At 49.8% G+C, this 15,755-nt stretch overlaps 1 protein-coding gene across 10 annotated transcripts in view; it reads left to right on the top strand.

The window, feature by feature from the left end:
• The window catches only part of RALY (RALY heterogeneous nuclear ribonucleoprotein), an 81,453-nt gene extending 68,969 nt beyond the window's left edge, over window positions 1–12,484 (top strand). For 9 of the 10 annotated variants that reach the window (XM_044263213.1, XM_044263212.1, XM_044263217.1 and 6 more), the window contains 8 exons: window positions 4,802–5,066; window positions 5,927–5,999; window positions 6,189–6,236; window positions 8,264–8,430; window positions 9,119–9,232; window positions 9,436–9,614; window positions 10,892–10,940; window positions 12,123–12,484. In XM_044263213.1, coding sequence (XP_044119148.1) covers window positions 4,811–5,066; window positions 5,927–5,999; window positions 6,189–6,236; window positions 8,264–8,430; window positions 9,119–9,232; window positions 9,436–9,614; window positions 10,892–10,936 — 882 coding nt within the window. In that variant the 5' untranslated portion in view covers window positions 4,802–4,810 and the 3' untranslated portion in view covers window positions 10,937–10,940; window positions 12,123–12,484. Of the gene's footprint in view, window positions 1–4,801; window positions 5,067–5,926; window positions 6,000–6,188; window positions 6,237–8,263; window positions 8,431–9,118; window positions 9,233–9,435; window positions 9,615–10,891; window positions 10,941–12,122 lie in introns of those variants that run through there. The other variant, XM_044263211.1, reaches the window with a different exon arrangement.
• Window positions 12,485–15,755: the final 3,271 nt, after the last annotated feature.

The raw sequence follows: 15,755 nt of genomic DNA, 5'->3' as shown, positions 1-15,755 counted from the left end.
CAGTTGCTGAAATGGTGTGTAGAAGCCTGGATTCAAGTCCCTTAGCTACTCCCTTTACTAGGTTGGATAGCCTTCTGAAGTAAGTCACTTACCTTGATGATCCCTCAGCTTTTCATCTATTAGATGAGACTGACAGTGTCTGGATCAAGAGTATAAACTGGTTTTGTTCACGAAAATCCTGCTCAGGGGCACCTGGGTGGCTCAGTGGGTTAAGCCTCTTCCTTCAGCTCAGGTCATGATCTCAGGGTCCTGGGATTGAGCTCCACATTGGGCTCTCTGCTCAGCAGGGGTCCTGCTTCCTCCTCTCTCTCCCCCTGCCTCTGCCTACTTGTGATCTCTCTGTCAAATAAGCAAATAAAATCTTTAAAAATAAAATAAGATCCTGTGCAGACAGGAGATGTTGTAGTAGAAAGGGAAAGGGATGAGGACCAAGGAGAGAGGCTGTCATTTAATCAGGGTGACGTATTCTCTCACCTTGGCAATCAGTACCCAAGGCATCTCTATGAATTGGCGCTATGGTCAAAAGTCAAACAGACCTGGGTTCCATTTCTGGCTTTGCTATATTAACCCATTATTTGGCCTCTCTGAGTCTTCCTTCCCATATTTAAAATACTTCCTCACAGGGCTGTTGTATTAGATAAGGTTGGATATGTAAAGTCTGACACTGAGTAATTTGGCTCTTCTTAACCTTGATGGTTCTCTGAGGGGTCTCATTTACCCAGAGTTCAGGGGTGGTCATACCTTTTCAGGGTTTTTCTACCTTTAGAAATCCTTGTCACTTTGCCATGTGTTCAGGCTGGCTCTTGGTTTCTAAAACATAGCTTCCATCTAAAATGTTTCAGCTGAGAAAAACGATTTGTTTTTGCCAGATTTCCTCTGTTTCTTATTAGCTTGGAGAAGTGAGCCCATCCCTTTTAGCTGTAAATTGCATTTCAAAGCGTGCGTCTCTGGTGGGTTTTAATTAGCTTAAGGGCCCAGCTTTTATGCAGCAATTGTTTCTCCAGCAGGTAAAGGTAGAGACACATACTTGGGAGCCAGTCCCTAGTTTTCCTTAAAAATAGCATATCTGGAGGTGCCTAGGTGGCTCAGTGGGCTAAGCATCTGCCTTCGGCTTGGGTCATGGTCTCGGGGTCCTGGGATCGAGCCCCGCATCGGGCTCTCTGCTCAGCAGGGAGCCTGCTTCCCCCTCTCTCTCTGCCTGCCCCTCTGCCTCCTTGTGACCTTGCTCGCTCTCTGTCAAATAAATCAGTAAAATCTTCAAAAAAAAAAAAAAAAACCCGCATATCTGGATTGCTCCCTCCCAGCCCCTCACTGTCCTGAGGGTTGTCTCTCGCCCTCCCAAAAGAAGAAAGGGAATATAAGAACCCTAGACTTAAAGGAACAGTGGGATTCTTGGCCCTGCTACTCATGGGCTGGGGCATTGTGGCCAAGTCCATTCCCCTCCGTTCCTCAGAGCGAGGGCCTATAAACTCCTTGTTCACTGAAGTCCCTGCTAATCTGACATTGCAGAAGTCTCTGGAGATTAGTCTGGTTCTTTCTTCCTCTCTCCCCCCCACCATCAAGAACAGTCTCTCTACCCACCTTTTCTTGGCTCAGTGCTAAGCATGGGGCCTCTAGGGGCTGTAGACACCTTGCTCTCAATTACACAGCTAATCTGTGAGGCAGAGCTTGGCCCACGGGGAAATAGCTTATCAAATCAAGCTGCTGCTGCTGAATAGAACGTCAATATTTTCTAGGATTCCTACTCTTAAGCTAGGGGGAAGCCTGGGAAAACCAACAAAGAATGGCGTGGGGAAGATTGAATTGGGGGTGGTTGGTCTGTTGGGGATAAGGGGTGTTTGGGTCAGACTCTAGTCTTTTAATGAGATGGCTGGGACCTCTGACCCCAGTGGTCTGTGCACCACCCCCCTTTTAGGTAGGGCTCTGCTCCTGGGACACTATTGTTACTGCTTTCTTCCTAATATTTATTGGGCACTTACTGTGTGTGTCCCAGGCTTCATCAGGCTTGCCTCTAAGAGTTGCAAGGCAGAACAGAGTACAGATGGGGACATACTATATGTCGAAATACTTGAAGGTTGTAAGTGAAGCTAACAGATTTTAAGGTTCATAACAACCTGGAAGACCATGTCTGAATTTAGAATTCTTGACTCTGGGATTCTGTACTTGAACTAGCAGTTCCAGAAGAGCTGATCTGGGCATGCTCTTCATTTCTTACCCCCAAGTTGATCCCTCACTTGCAGGAATCTCATAAACATGTTTAAACACAGAAGGTTTCTCATATCCCCACAGACAGCTGTCCCTTTGGGCTTAGGAAGTATGCATAATAGCAGCACACACAGCCCTAGGAGACTGCCTTTGAAAGCAGATAGAGGGCTGATTAGATAGGGAGGGGTTGGTTCCTAGAGCATGCTTTGGGAGGGCATTTCTTCATGGTTCTGCAGATGCCTCACCCAGAATGGCCACAGGCATACTCTCTCTAGCCTTTGTGTGACATGGCTTCTGGCTGCCTTTTCTTGGCATTGTTCAGAATGCTCCAGTCTGATTTTGACCCTCATTTAGAATCCACCTTACTGTGGCAGTGTTACTAGAACAGAGAAGTTCAGCTAGTCAATTATTAGATCCTATAAAGAGCTTTAACCATTTGCAAAGTCCTTTTCTGTACATGGTCCCAAACCCCAGGTTACAAGAGAAAAAACGGAGTATGACCAAACCTGAACTTTACTCACCAGCCAAGAAGTGAGTGCTGATCCTGTTGTATCACTAAACACAGGTGTTTAACGAATGCTTACAGCTTGGTGGTATTAGAGGCTGCTGATAGAGGTCTTGGGGAACGTAGCACCTGTCATGTCCCTGCCAGGTCAGTGCAGAGGTAGTAGTCACCAACAGGTCTAAACCATCATCCCCTCTCTTTCTGTCTTGGTCTACACCCCAGGCCAGTGGTTGGTTCCTTCCAGCCAAAGTAGGTGACACCTCCCCTCATGCCTCTGAGCTGAACCAGCCAGGAGAGCTATCTGATGGCCATGGAGGAGCTTCACAAATTTCTGTGTATATCCATGGATGGACAAGGAATTAACATTGGAATGCCTTGTCATCCAAGTAGGAGAGGGATTATTAGGACTGAGCAATGGGGTCCCCAGGGGAACCCACATACATGGAGCATTTTCTACTGCACATGGACAGTAAGTATAAGTGTTTTCGTGGGTGAGGTCTTTTGTGTTCTTCACTGCTTAATAAACGGTGATTGGATGCAGAAGTATACCGAGTAACAAAAAAAGAGTCTGTCCCTTCCAGGCCCTTTCCAAAGCTGGCACCAATCCTTTCATCAATAGCAGTGCCCTCTCAGCCCCTGTCTTTTACTTAGGATGGTGCACATGTGACCCTAGTATATCCGTGGAGCTACTGCAAGCCCACCATAGGAAAAGGTTTCTTCACAATTCTTCTCAGGGCCAGCCTGTGGTTTCCTTGCAGTCATTGCCATCTGCTGGTCAGAACATGCCAGCTTCCAGGCAGGAAGGATGGAAGAAAAGGGTCTCTTATCCTAGTGGAGCAATAAATATGGCTTTCCCAGCTTGTATTATGCTCTGATTCTCTGAAAAGAAACTCCCTCTACCCAAAAAGATTAGGTTAGTAGGCAGGTGTTTACGGTTAGCTTGGGCTGGTGCTGAAGACCCCTACTGCTCAGCAGCAGGAGTATTTAAATAGGAGTGTTCCAAAAGGGAGTTGTCCCGAGTCAGTGAGCGGAAGGCTGGTCCAGGAAGTATAAATACCAGTACTTAATGTTAGGCTTTTCCTACTGTCATCAAGCCTCTTTTTCCCTTCTGGAGCTTGTCCTCTGATGTAACCTGTCTGTGTCATGGGTAGGAGAGATTTGTATGGTCCTTTGGGGAAAAGACTTTGCCAGGGTATAGAGAGCAAAGAGTAGGTGCAATACGATGCCTAAGCAAACAACAAAATTTGAATGAGTCAGTGTAAAAATGGGTAACTTTAAAAAATTAATTTATTAAAAACAGTTCTCTGGTAAATATTATAGTATTTAAATTGGCTTTAGCTCTGGGACGGAAAGGGATAGAGCTGGAAAAAAAAATGGGCTGTAGGGACCAACTGACCTGGGTTTGAGTGCTCATTCCTGGCAAGTTTAAGAACGTACTGTGGTCTGCTTCTGATAAAATACAACAATAGTAATACTGTTTATAGGGTTTTCTGATTACTCAATATTGCGTGCCACCCTTAGCCTGCAGTGAGTGCTCAGGGAGACTTGTTTAGCTCACCTTTTAAAAAATGACTGGTGACAATAAAGACAGCCAAAGCTAGGTCAGTGTCTGGATCAGACTGAGCAATTTTCATAATGTGGTACTGTTCTGGAGCAGGTTTTACTTGCAATTTCCCTGTGACTTCTTTGCCATGGTTCTACATTAAAGGAACAGAAGAAAAATGATGGAAGGTCTTCAAATTTAGATCCTGCAAGGGGTAACATTTCCCAATAAGCATTAAAGAAGGAATGGGTTTAAAAGAATTAGACTCAGGAGACCGGGGTTCAAATCCTGGCCCTGTCGCTCACTGACATTGTGCTCCTGAATGTGCATTTTCTCCCTTGTGAATTGGTCTGGTTCTGCTTCTGCCAGTACCAAATGAGGGACCATGACATCAGCAGTCCAGTAAGTTACAAAAAGGGGAGGCTGGGTGCTATAGGGGTGTATGTGTAGCAGGGCACAAAGCCTTCCAGTTTAGCCAGGATGTGGGCTGTGGGTGGCCCTTGAGCCCAGCTCGGGGACCCAGCTTCACAGTGGCTCTCTCTCTTCAGGTGGCCACCATGTCCTTGAAGATCCAGACAAGCAACGTAACTAACAAGAATGACCCCAAGTCTATCAACTCTCGGGTCTTCATCGGAAACCTCAACACAGCTGTGGTGAAGAAGTCAGATGTGGAGACCATTTTCTCCAAGTATGGCCGTGTGGCCGGCTGTTCTGTGCACAAAGGCTATGCCTTTGTCCAGTATGCCAACGAGCGTCATGCCCGGGCAGCTGTGCTGGGAGAGAATGGGCGGGTGCTGGCCGGGCAGACCCTGGGTAAGCGTCTCTCCTTGGCCTTGCTCCTGATGTTCTCCTGAGTGGGTTCCACCGATGACTTTCTAGCTTCTCTCTTAGGCCCTTTTCTGTTTCCCTTGCTACTACCCACTGCCTTTATCTGAAATGTCATAACTTTTAAATAGTTGTAAATTACATGTAAGTTATAAATTAGGTAGTCATAAAATCTGCCTAGAGGGGAATATTTTGGAGCTTCTCAGAATTGCTTCTGTGTTATCTCTTATGGTTCCAGTTAAATTGCAGATTCCTAAGAAAAAAGGAATGGAGTGGACTAGCATAGCCTATAATGTTGGGCTATAGATAGCATAGGTTAGAACTTTTTATGAGAGGTGGGAGGAGGGGCTGGGAGCACAAGGTGAAGTATGTGCCTTTGGCCTTGGTGATATATATGTATATGTGATACCCATACAGATACAGAGATACATATCTATATATACATACATATACATATCTATATCTATATAGATGTTGGAGTCATGTCTCTGCGCACTTGAGAGTATAGTTGTTATTTTTGTGTGTGACTTGATTACCTGGATACATGAACGTGTGAAGATACACATGAAGATAAATATTTGAAGTCCTAATGTGCACGAGTGTACCTGAGAGTGCATATGATGTCCATGGCATGCGTGTCAGTGATATGCTTGTGAGCATGCATGCGGGTGTCTGAATGTATATTGATTTGTAAATAGGCCTGTCTCTGTGATGTGTGGGTGTGAATAATGTGTGAAGACCTCTGTTGGTTGTTTAGTTAGGACAGTCCACGTGTACCTCACATAAGCATATAGAAATCGCTGCTCATGTGCTGCCAGCATCTGACTGTGCCTCCTCCCTCCACACAGATATCAACATGGCTGGAGAGCCCAAGCCCAACAGACCTAAGGGGCTAAAGAGAGCAGCATCTGCCATATACAGGTGGGGCGCTCTGTCTTGTCTGTCTCCATCTGGGTGGGATTGGTCCCTCTTTGCACAGAGGGAGAAAACACTGGTTGGCGACAGTGTGCTGAGCCTAGAATTTGGGGAGGCGTTTGGAGATGAGGGCCTGTGGAGAGTGGGCTGAATGGCTGTCCCTAAGCCCTGGCCCTCTCCCCTTTGTTTCCCCAGTGGCTACAGCTTTGACTATGATTACTACCGGGACGACTTCTACGACAGGTGAGCAGGGGAGGGGCGTGCCCAGGCATGAAACAGCCAAGCTGGAAGGGTCCTGAGAGATTGCTGGTGCAGCCCATTCAGTCCTCCAAGTGGGAACCAGAGCCCAAAGGTGTGGACAGGCATCTGCCCAAGGCTGCTTCACAAATGGGTGGCAGAGCTGGGACTAGGGTCTAGTTCTGCAGGTGCCCAGGTCAGAGCTTTCCCCCACCCCACACTGTTTCCCGCTTTCTGGCTGCCCTTCTTCCTCCTGATCCTAGGGTGGGACTCAATGCGACTGGATAGCAAGGGACATGTAAATCTAGCACGCTGGATTACAGAACAGGTTACAGGAGTAGGTGCAGGGAGTTTGAGCCCTCACGCTCCTGCTGTTTAGTCTCCTTACCTCCTGGAGGTGCTCAGCCAGGTGGAAGGGACCTCAAAGCTCAGTGTAAGCCCCTGGCCTTTAATTTATAGCCAAGAGGCCAGCGGACCTTTGGAGGTCTGAATTAGTCCCCAGTAGCCTATGTCCCATCCTTCATCAGACCCCAGCCTTGAGCTGTGGGCTCCATTCCATGGCACCAGCCACATTCTTGAGGCTGATCTTGAATCATGATGAGGCTGTTCCAAACTTCTTCCTCCCTCCCTCTCTTCTCTCTCCTGCTTGGCCCATGGGAAGGAAGAACAGAACCTCTCAGAGCCTTGGTTTTCTCACCTCTGAATGGTTTCAGGAGATAGTTCGGTGTAGTGGAACATGCCCTAGCCTGGGAGTCAGAAGACGTGGGTGCTAATCTCAGCTCTGCCACTGAATGGATTGTGTGACTTTGGGCAGATGCCCTCCCAGTCTTGAAATGGGCTTTTGCACGAAGTGATCCCTTAGGGCTCCTCCAGCTCTGGGATTCTGTGGTTCAGTGATTCTGACCAAGGCCAGAGCCGCCCCCTCCCCTTAGGGGCAGAAATGCAGGGTCCGGGACTGGATCCATTCCCAGAGACTCTTCATCTCCAGCCATCACCACCCCAGGGCAGGGACTCTCTCAGTAAATGAGTGCCAAGCCATGGGACATTGGATTGCCTAGTGATGGCATGTTTTCTGGCTGTCTCAAAAGTGAGCCCATAGTGTACCCCTAAGGCTGCTTGTTCCCTGCAGAAAGGTAATAGCAGATGTGGTGCAAGAGATACCCCCCACCCCCGCCTCAGCCTACAAGCTTCTGCCTGATGGGCAGGATTAAGAACCCTCTTGGAGAGGGTTGTGTGTTGCCAGTCTATAGTCTTGGAGCTCAGGGGTCTGATTTGAGCTGCCGAACCTTGATATTCTGCCGATCTCTTCCCCTCCATCTCTGAAGTAGACTAGAAGGATGGGGTGATTAAGGGGGCCCAGAATGAGGATGAGGGCTTGGACTCCATTCTCATGCCCCTGAGATCATAGGCTCCTGGTTGGAGTCTCAGCACCCTAGCCTTCCACCTATCACACCTTTTAACATGTGTTTTTAACCAAGTGTTCTCATTCTCTGCCCTCACAGCAGTCTTTGGGAGGGATGGGTTCTTGGCACAGAATTTGGAGCCATCCTCATGAAGCAGATGGGAAAACTGAGGCTCTGGCAGACTTAGGGATTCCCCATTCCCACATCTTTCTGTTCCCAGCTGGCAGTTTGCGTTGCTTTAGGGACATTTGCAAACTCTGACCAGAGATTGAGGTGGCAGTTGAGTGAGCAGAAGCCGGGTCAGGTAATACAGGAGATCTAGGGAAGGCTTCTTTCTGGGGGGTCATCTCAGTTGGCTCCTTTCTTGAACTGGGGCTATAACCATTACCACCCACATGCCCTTACCCTACCTGACTGGCAGGAAAGGTGGATGGAATGAGACTCCAACAGCTTTTAAGGTCCGAAAAGCCTTTCCTTTTAACACCCCCCCCCCCATCGCCCCGGCACTTGTTGGGAGCAGGCAGAAGTGTGTAGCACAGCTTGCCCACCGGCCCCATGTTGGTCTAGAGTCGCAGTGCCCTCTGGTGGCCACAGGCCATGCTGCAGCCTCTGGCCCGTTTGCCCCTACAGGCTCTTCGACTATCGGGGCCGCCTGTCACCTGTGCCAGTGCCCAGGGCCGTCCCTGTGAAGCGACCCCGGGTCACAGTCCCCTTGGTCCGGCGCGTCAAAACCACCATACCTGTCAAGCTCTTTGCCCGCTCCACAGCCATTACTGCCAGCTCAGCCAAGATCAAGTGTGAGTGACTAGATCTTCCTAGATCTTTTTTGTTTTTCTTATTAGTAAAATAACAGAATCACATATTTTTACATTGGAAAATAGATGAAGGAACAAATCTCCCACAGCTCTGCAGCTCTGACACTACCAAGTGAGTATTTTTATGCATTTCTAAGAGGAAAAGGCTGACTTTTGAGGAGGAGGGGCTTGGGTAGGACACAGAAATGTCCAGTGCTGTGACATGGAACCCAGTGAGGAGAAGCTGTCATCTTTCCTCTAGTAAGGACAAGTTTGCAGAGGCCCGCTACTCCACATTCATTCTGGTGTACACATGGATGTAGTCAGGCACCCAGAAAATCTGATGGTAAAAGACCTGCATTTATACACCTGAAATCTGGGCATCATCCTATAACACGAAGACAAACACATATGCTTGCTCAGATGCACACTACACCTGCATTCTTATCCATCTCCAGTCCCTTTCAGGAGTTGAGAGGTCAGGGGAAAGTTCACAATTTCAGAAAGGCCAGCTGGTTACTGTAGGCATGGCCTCAGACGGCTCTAGCCTTTTCCCTAGCCAAAGAAATGCAGGTGAAGACAGTTCCTGCCACTGCCCTGCCTTCCTAGTTGATTGAATGGGGCTGGGGTCTTATGTTAGTGTCAAGCTCCCAGCCCCTGGGTGACAGCCCTTTACTCCCTTCACTCCCAGTAAAGAGCAGTGAGCTGCAGACCATCAAGACAGAGCTGACACAGATCAAGTCCAACATCGACGCTCTGCTGGGCCGCTTGGAGCAGATTGCTGAGGAGCAGAAGGCCAACCCAGGTCAGCTTCCAAGGGTCTTTGCCCAGCTCAGTGAGCATAGTGCAGAGTGTGGGGAGGACAGTGCGTAGGGCAGAGAGAGGGGCTGTGGCTGTCAGTGCCACCTGGGTCCACTGTGATGAGGCCTAGCTTCTAGTAAGATACTGCCCTGGGCAGCTGCCCCGGGCTGAGTTTTATTCCCTTCTTCCCACCCCTTTCCCCTCAAGATGGCAAGAAGAAGGGCGACAGCAGCAGTGGCAGTGGTGGGGGTAGTAGTGGTGGCAGCAACCGGCCACCAGCCCCACAAGAGGACACGGCTTCTGAGGCAGGCACGCCCCAGGGAGAAGCACAGACTCGAGACGACGGCGATGAGGAGGGGCTGCTGACACACAGTGAGGAAGAACTGGTGAGGGCACCGAGAGGAGGGGCTTGCAGGAGGGCAGTGGGTGGGGGGAATGGAGAGCAGAGCCTCGGAGTTGGTTGGTGGTCCTGTGAGCTCCCGCCTTCCTCTTTCCCTGGGATTCTAGCCCTGTGAAGAAGAGCAGGGGAATGCCTATTTCAACTGCCAGTCCAAAATCCCCCTGAGGCCTGAGGTAGACCTCTCTTCAGTCCAGGGCCCAGTCTAGATTCGGTTTCCGAACAGGTTGGAGGAGGGAGGAATCGGGCTCAAGGGAGTGCACACGGTCTGCAGAGCTCCAGAGGGCAGGACTGGGATTGCCTAGGGAAGCCACTGGAAGGTTGGGTATCCACCCTACCTGAGGATTTTCTAAAAGCCATTACTGCCCAAGTATGAAAGAAGGGCAGGGAGGCATGGAGTCATGGAGGGAGCTCTCTGTTACTGGAACTCTTCAGAGTGAGACTGGAAGCCATTGGCAAGGAGCTTTATTATTATGTAAAGTAGCAAGGTAGACCAGACTCTGAGTGTGTAAGTTGGTTGTTGTGTGCTTACTGCCCATTTACCTAAAGGCACTCAAATGAGCACCAGGCCCTGTAGTTTCTGACTTCCTTTAACTTTAACAACAGCCTTTCGCTGTTCAAAGTATTACTCTTCCCAGCTTTTACCCAGTGAGGAAACTGAGACTCAGGAGTAGAGTAACTTGCTCAGGGCCTTCTGAATAATAAGGGCTGAGCCAGAATTAAAGCCCAAACTTCTTCACCAGGTGTGGAACTTTATCCTTTTCATCAATGCTGGGTCCTGGTAGGAGGACAGAGGTGGAACTTTATCCTTTTCATCAATGCTGGGTCCTGGTAGGAGGACAGAGGCCACCATACTTAGGAGGTCCTCCTCCTCATGCCCCTACCTCATCTCTCTTTTTTGACCCAGTTACTCTCTAGGCATAGCAGTCTCCGTAAAGACCCTAACAAAGGCTTAGGTACCCCAAAGATGGGGAGCTCACCAGTCTACCAGGCTTTTAGCCTGCTGCAGTCTGAGAAGGTCTTTCTATGCAGAAATGTGTCCCCTGCTGCAGCTAGAATATCCTTGACTGGTCCCTTCTCTTCTGGGGGATCCCCAGACCATCTTGTCGGAATTCCAAGCCTGCTGTGTTGAGACTGTTCATAATCATTCCCCTTGGCTTTCTATCCCTCTTTGGAGTTTGGCCTCCAGATGTGCTCTGGGCTCCAGGGATGACTCAGAGTTGGGGGTAAGTGATGAATGGTTTCTTGTTGCCTCCTCCCTATCAGGAGCACAGCCAGGACACAGACGCGGAGGATGGGGCCTTGCAGTAAGCAGGTATGGGGGTCCAGGTGGACGGGGGTGAAGTGAAACAGACCTGTCAGGGTCGTGCTATGCCCATTGAGGAAGGCTCCCCCATCCTCAGCCATTCTACTGTGCTCCTTTGTGGTGGGAGCTTGGTAGGCTGTGGGAGTAGCAGCCATGGATGGGCTAGCCGCTCCAGCCCTGCAGGGGTTTCCTCGGCGCACTGCAGGCGTTTTGTCCATCTCCTCTGCCCTTGAAGAGCTCTGAGTCTGATGGAAGACACAAACTGTTACTAGTGTGAGCCTCATGAGGGTCTGGAGAGCCAGGAGGTCAGAGAGGATGTGGTGGAAGAGCTGATAATATGTAGTTGAGCCTGTTCAGGGTTGAGGGAGAGGCATCTGAGGGAACAGCTTTAGCCAAGCTCAGGGGCTCTGGTGGTCCTCAGTATGTGGGAGTCGGCCAGGAGCCTCCTGCAGCGGTAGTCTCGGCTCTGCATGGTCAGGGTGAGTTCCTAATCAGCTGTTCGTCATCAGAGAGGGTTGGTTGTGCTGTGCTTAGGGGCTGGGACTTAATCCTGCCCGGAGGAAACTGTCCCAGCCCTGCAAGGTTGTGATGGGGCCGGCATACCAGATGTGGGGTCTGAGGCACTGAGAGGGGCAGCCCGGTAACGTGTCTCACCAGTCCCAAGGTGATAATCAGTGGAGCTTAGATTTAAGTCCAGTGGTGTGTGGCCTCGCAGCCTGCTCTCAGGCCGTGTCCACCACCTTGCTCTGCCCCATTCCTTTGGGGACCATGTTCACGGTAACACAAGTTTAGGTGGAGGAAGGTCTCAAAGTCGCGTAGGTGTCTTTGCATAAGACACATCTATGCTGTAAGATGCTCTACCAGCAGACAGTTTAGGAAATTCTGTATCTGTAGTCTGTCCTCTGGGAGCTTCCTGGTTTGTTTTGCCAAAGAGGCTAAGTTGGACTTCATGAAGCTAGTTCACGATGAGATGCAGGGCTCAGGTCAGGAAATGGAGGCTCAGGGACAAGGAGGGACTCACCCAAAGTTGCATGTCCAGGAAATTAGAAGACCAGAGCCAGAGTGCAGGCATGTGTCTGTCTGCTAACAGCAAACACCATTATCCCCTTTGTCTTCCCAACCCTAGTTATCAAGAGTACTGGGGGCTCTTCCTCTCAGCCTCAGTCTCTCCTTTGTCTCTCTCTTTCTCAGCCTGGCAGGAGTGATGGCCACCGGCAGGAGAAGGGCATGCACTGTACCAGGCCTAAAGCTGGGCACCCACCCCTGGAGACTACCCCCAGCGGGTCCCAGGAGAGCTGGCAGCAGGCACCTCCTCCTCCACACATCCCAGCCAGTGCCACATCCTCTGCAGGTGGAGTTATTGGCCTCCCCTTCCCAAGTGCCCTCCCTTTTGGCACTGCCCAGGCCAGAGGGCAGAGCACAGAGGTTTCCCTACACTCTACCTCCCCTCCCAGGACACTCCCAGGCTTGGGGTTTTTCTATAGGTTTGGAGAGGGGAGGGTCACAGGGAGGGTACCCTGACAATAAAGAGATTGGATCCCAACTTGCTCTGAGATGGGATGGTTTGTGTTTTCTTACAGTACCTGGGCCCTCCTGCCCAGCCATAGTCTGGTCTAGTCTGTTTCACCCTATTCTTTTCCCTTCCTCAATCTCCCTGGCTAGGGAGCTTTGTCAAGGGTGCCTAATACTTGTCTATCTGGGTCTTAGTTTCCACAGCTAAAATGGGGATAAAAATGGCCAATAGGGTTGTTGGGAAGGGTCAGATGTCCCTGTCCCCAAGAGAATACTTCAGTGGCTTAAGTATCAGGCAGTTGTGACCCACTTTGGTTAGGCAGCGGTAGGTCCAGGTTTCAGCTTCTCAAGTCTGTTTTTCCTAGCTCTGAGGTGGCTCTAGAGTCCACCTCTTCTTCTTCTTCCCTGTCCTAGTTTAGGACAGTACTTTTTTTCACTCGGGCTTTGTCCTCTCACCGGCCTCCCAGTCCCTAGCTTCTCCTTGCCCCATTTCCCAGTGCTTTATCTGAGTCACGTATCTTCCCTGTAAAACCCAACTACTCACCATCAGGACAAAACCCCAACTCCCGTACATGATCTATATGCCCTGGCCTCTTCTCTCCCTTGTTACCACCTCTCTTTTCTGGCCCACTGAGAACAGGTCCCTCACTCTCCTAGGCAGCAAGGAATGGAGCCCCAGTCCAGTTGACTATCAGAAGAGCTGTGCCTCCCTCCACCTGTCTTGGGTCACCTGTCTAGGTATTTGCTCTCTTCTCTGACTACTGGTGATGTTCCTTCAGATTTCCATTTCTGTCCTAACTTCACCTCCACAGGTTGAGCGAATTCCCTTTGTTCAGATTTCCAGGAGAGATCACCTGCCACGGTGGATCTTTCTGAGTCACTTCTAGGTTATGAGTACCTTCCCCTCTGAACTGGGTCATAAAGGTGTGGCCACTTGGACTGGTCTCTCTGGTCTGGAGCTTTGTTCCAAAGTCTGGCATGTACTCTTCTTGTTTTCTGCTTTGTCCACCTGAGAAATACCCACTCCTCCTCAAACTGCTCTTCTAATGCTGGCACCTTTGAGAAGTATTTCTGATTGGCATACTGTTCTTCAGAAATTGTTCATTTTTCTTCCAGGCAGTTCCCCCAAACAGGAAATTTGGTCCCTTTATCACAAATTTGGGGTTTGGGCTGTCCCTCATCTTTACATGTTCCTCAGAGTCTGAGGCATGCCGGAGTCCTTACTGAAAATCCATCTCCCACTAGCAGTTCTCCAGCATCGTCTCCATCAGACCTCCCCTGGAACTGGCTCCAGGTTTTGGTGGGGGATAGAGGCTGGGCTTGAGACCGTGCTCGGGCTAGGCTACTCTGGGTATGGAGTCACCCAGGAAAGTCTTTGTTGTCTCCTGGCTCCATTCCTGGGCAGCCCTCCTGCTTGCTATTGGCAGGCTAGCATTCTGAAGCCTGAGTGCGGCTCTGTGTTCCCAAGTTGTGCAGGGTCCTGACTAGCGAAGCCCACAAGACAGCCAGAGTTCTGGACCCGCAGCTTTGTCAAATGCCCCCATCGCTGCTGGCCATTGCCTCTCAGCATGATGTGGAGCAGTGTTTCTGCCTTTTTGGAGCTTTAGCTGCCCAGTAGGATCTCAGTCCCCTTATGTGTGCCTGCCAGGGACCCCGGGCAGCAAGGAAAGAGAAGATAGAGGCTGTGGCCTGCAGTCTGAGAGATTCAGACCTGGGGTGGAAAATAGCCCCTGGGAGCTTAGAACAAAAGATTTCAGTCTGGAGAGCTAAAGAAGGTGTCCAGTGGAAGAGGCTAGGTCCACAGGGAGTGTCTCATCTCTTTCAAAGCGGCCTCAGTGGAACATACCCATCCAGTCCTGAACTCAGTCTGTCCTTGCTGCTCAGAAGGCCAGAGCCAAGTTCTAGTGACCCACTTGCATGCACATAACAGGTCTTCATGTCCCTACCTTGTACACTGCCCTGGACTGGAACTTGGGCAGAGTACAAAGAAGGGGTTTTGGACCTTTGTGGACTTCACACTGAGAGGTGGCACCAGGTTCTTGTGTCCCCAGAGCCTAGTGCTCTGTGCCCGTTGCACTGTAGTAACCTTTTCAGACTCTGTAACACTTTACTCAATAGTGCTTGACCAAGGCACTCACTTTGCAGTGCTTGGGGGACAGGTAGAACAGGAGGGGCTGTGGGCTTCTGTAGTATGTTAGGCAGGAAAGCAGGGAAGATCACTTCCAGGCCAGGAAGCATCTGTCCTACACAGAGGCCCTGCCTAATCCCCCGGCATCAGGACATACCCGAGACAGATTGAGATCCCCATCTTGGTGCCCCAGAAAAGCTCCAGAACTACGTAACCCATGGGAGAGCTGGAGTGGGAAATTCACATCCACAAAACGCTGCATACCCCGCCCATCCTCCCCATGTTTGGAGCAGGGGAACAGCTCTCCCTTTCCATTGCTCATCAGTTTTTGTTTATCTTTTCAATCTCTGAAAACCAAAAGGAGATGAAGGAATGTGATAACCAGATTCTGCCCAAAAGACTTGTATTTCCTAGGTGTTCTGAAGATCTGAAGCCTCATTTGTAATCCTGGCAGCGGTGTTGAAGGAATAATCACAATCAGTGGGTTTACTGGATTGTGAGTCAAGGCTTTCCTCCCTGTACTGCTGCCAGTAAGGTTTGTGACCCTGGGCAAGTCGTGTTCCTTGCTAGGTTTCTGTTGCCTCATCTGTATGAGGGGTTGGCTTAGATTGGGGATAGTAAATGGGCCTTACATCAGTTGTTAACTTGTATAACAAACCCATTCCAAAATTTAGTACCCTTAATAAACATTTATTAGCTTCTGATTGAGTGGCTTGGCAATTTGGGTTGTGCTCAGCTGGGCTTCTACTTACCTCATCTGGGCTTTGATGTGGCTGAAGTGGTGATCAGCTGGAGAGATAATCTCACACACTTGCCAAGTGGTTGGCAGGCAACAGGACGTATGTTCCCGGCATCTAGCAGGCAAGACCAGGTAAGCCCTGGGACCCAAGAGCTCTTCAAGTTCCTGCTTGGGTCGTGTTTGGCAGCTTTTTTAGGCCAAAGCAAGTCACACGGCTAAGCCTGAACTCCTCTTAAATTGAGGAGCTTCAAAAATAGGGCCAGTTTGTTTTTAATCCCTCTCAGGTTTTATTTCGTTTGTCATTCAGAATGTTCAGTAGCTGGAGTGCTTTTTGAGGATTTGGAGGTTTTTTTAGACTCCTAAAAAATAGTAACATGATAATTTGATCATGTTGTTTTATGCGTGAGGAGTTGACATGTGTGTATATGAGTGTCCAGTATTAGCC

Source organism: Neovison vison, chromosome 8 (assembly GCF_020171115.1).
Source record: "Neovison vison isolate M4711 chromosome 8, ASM_NN_V1, whole genome shotgun sequence".
In the NCBI taxonomy this organism is placed as follows: domain Eukaryota; kingdom Metazoa; phylum Chordata; class Mammalia; order Carnivora; family Mustelidae; genus Neogale; species Neogale vison.
Note: the sequence above shows the minus strand (reverse complement) of the source record. Positions and strands in the feature narration are given on the sequence as shown.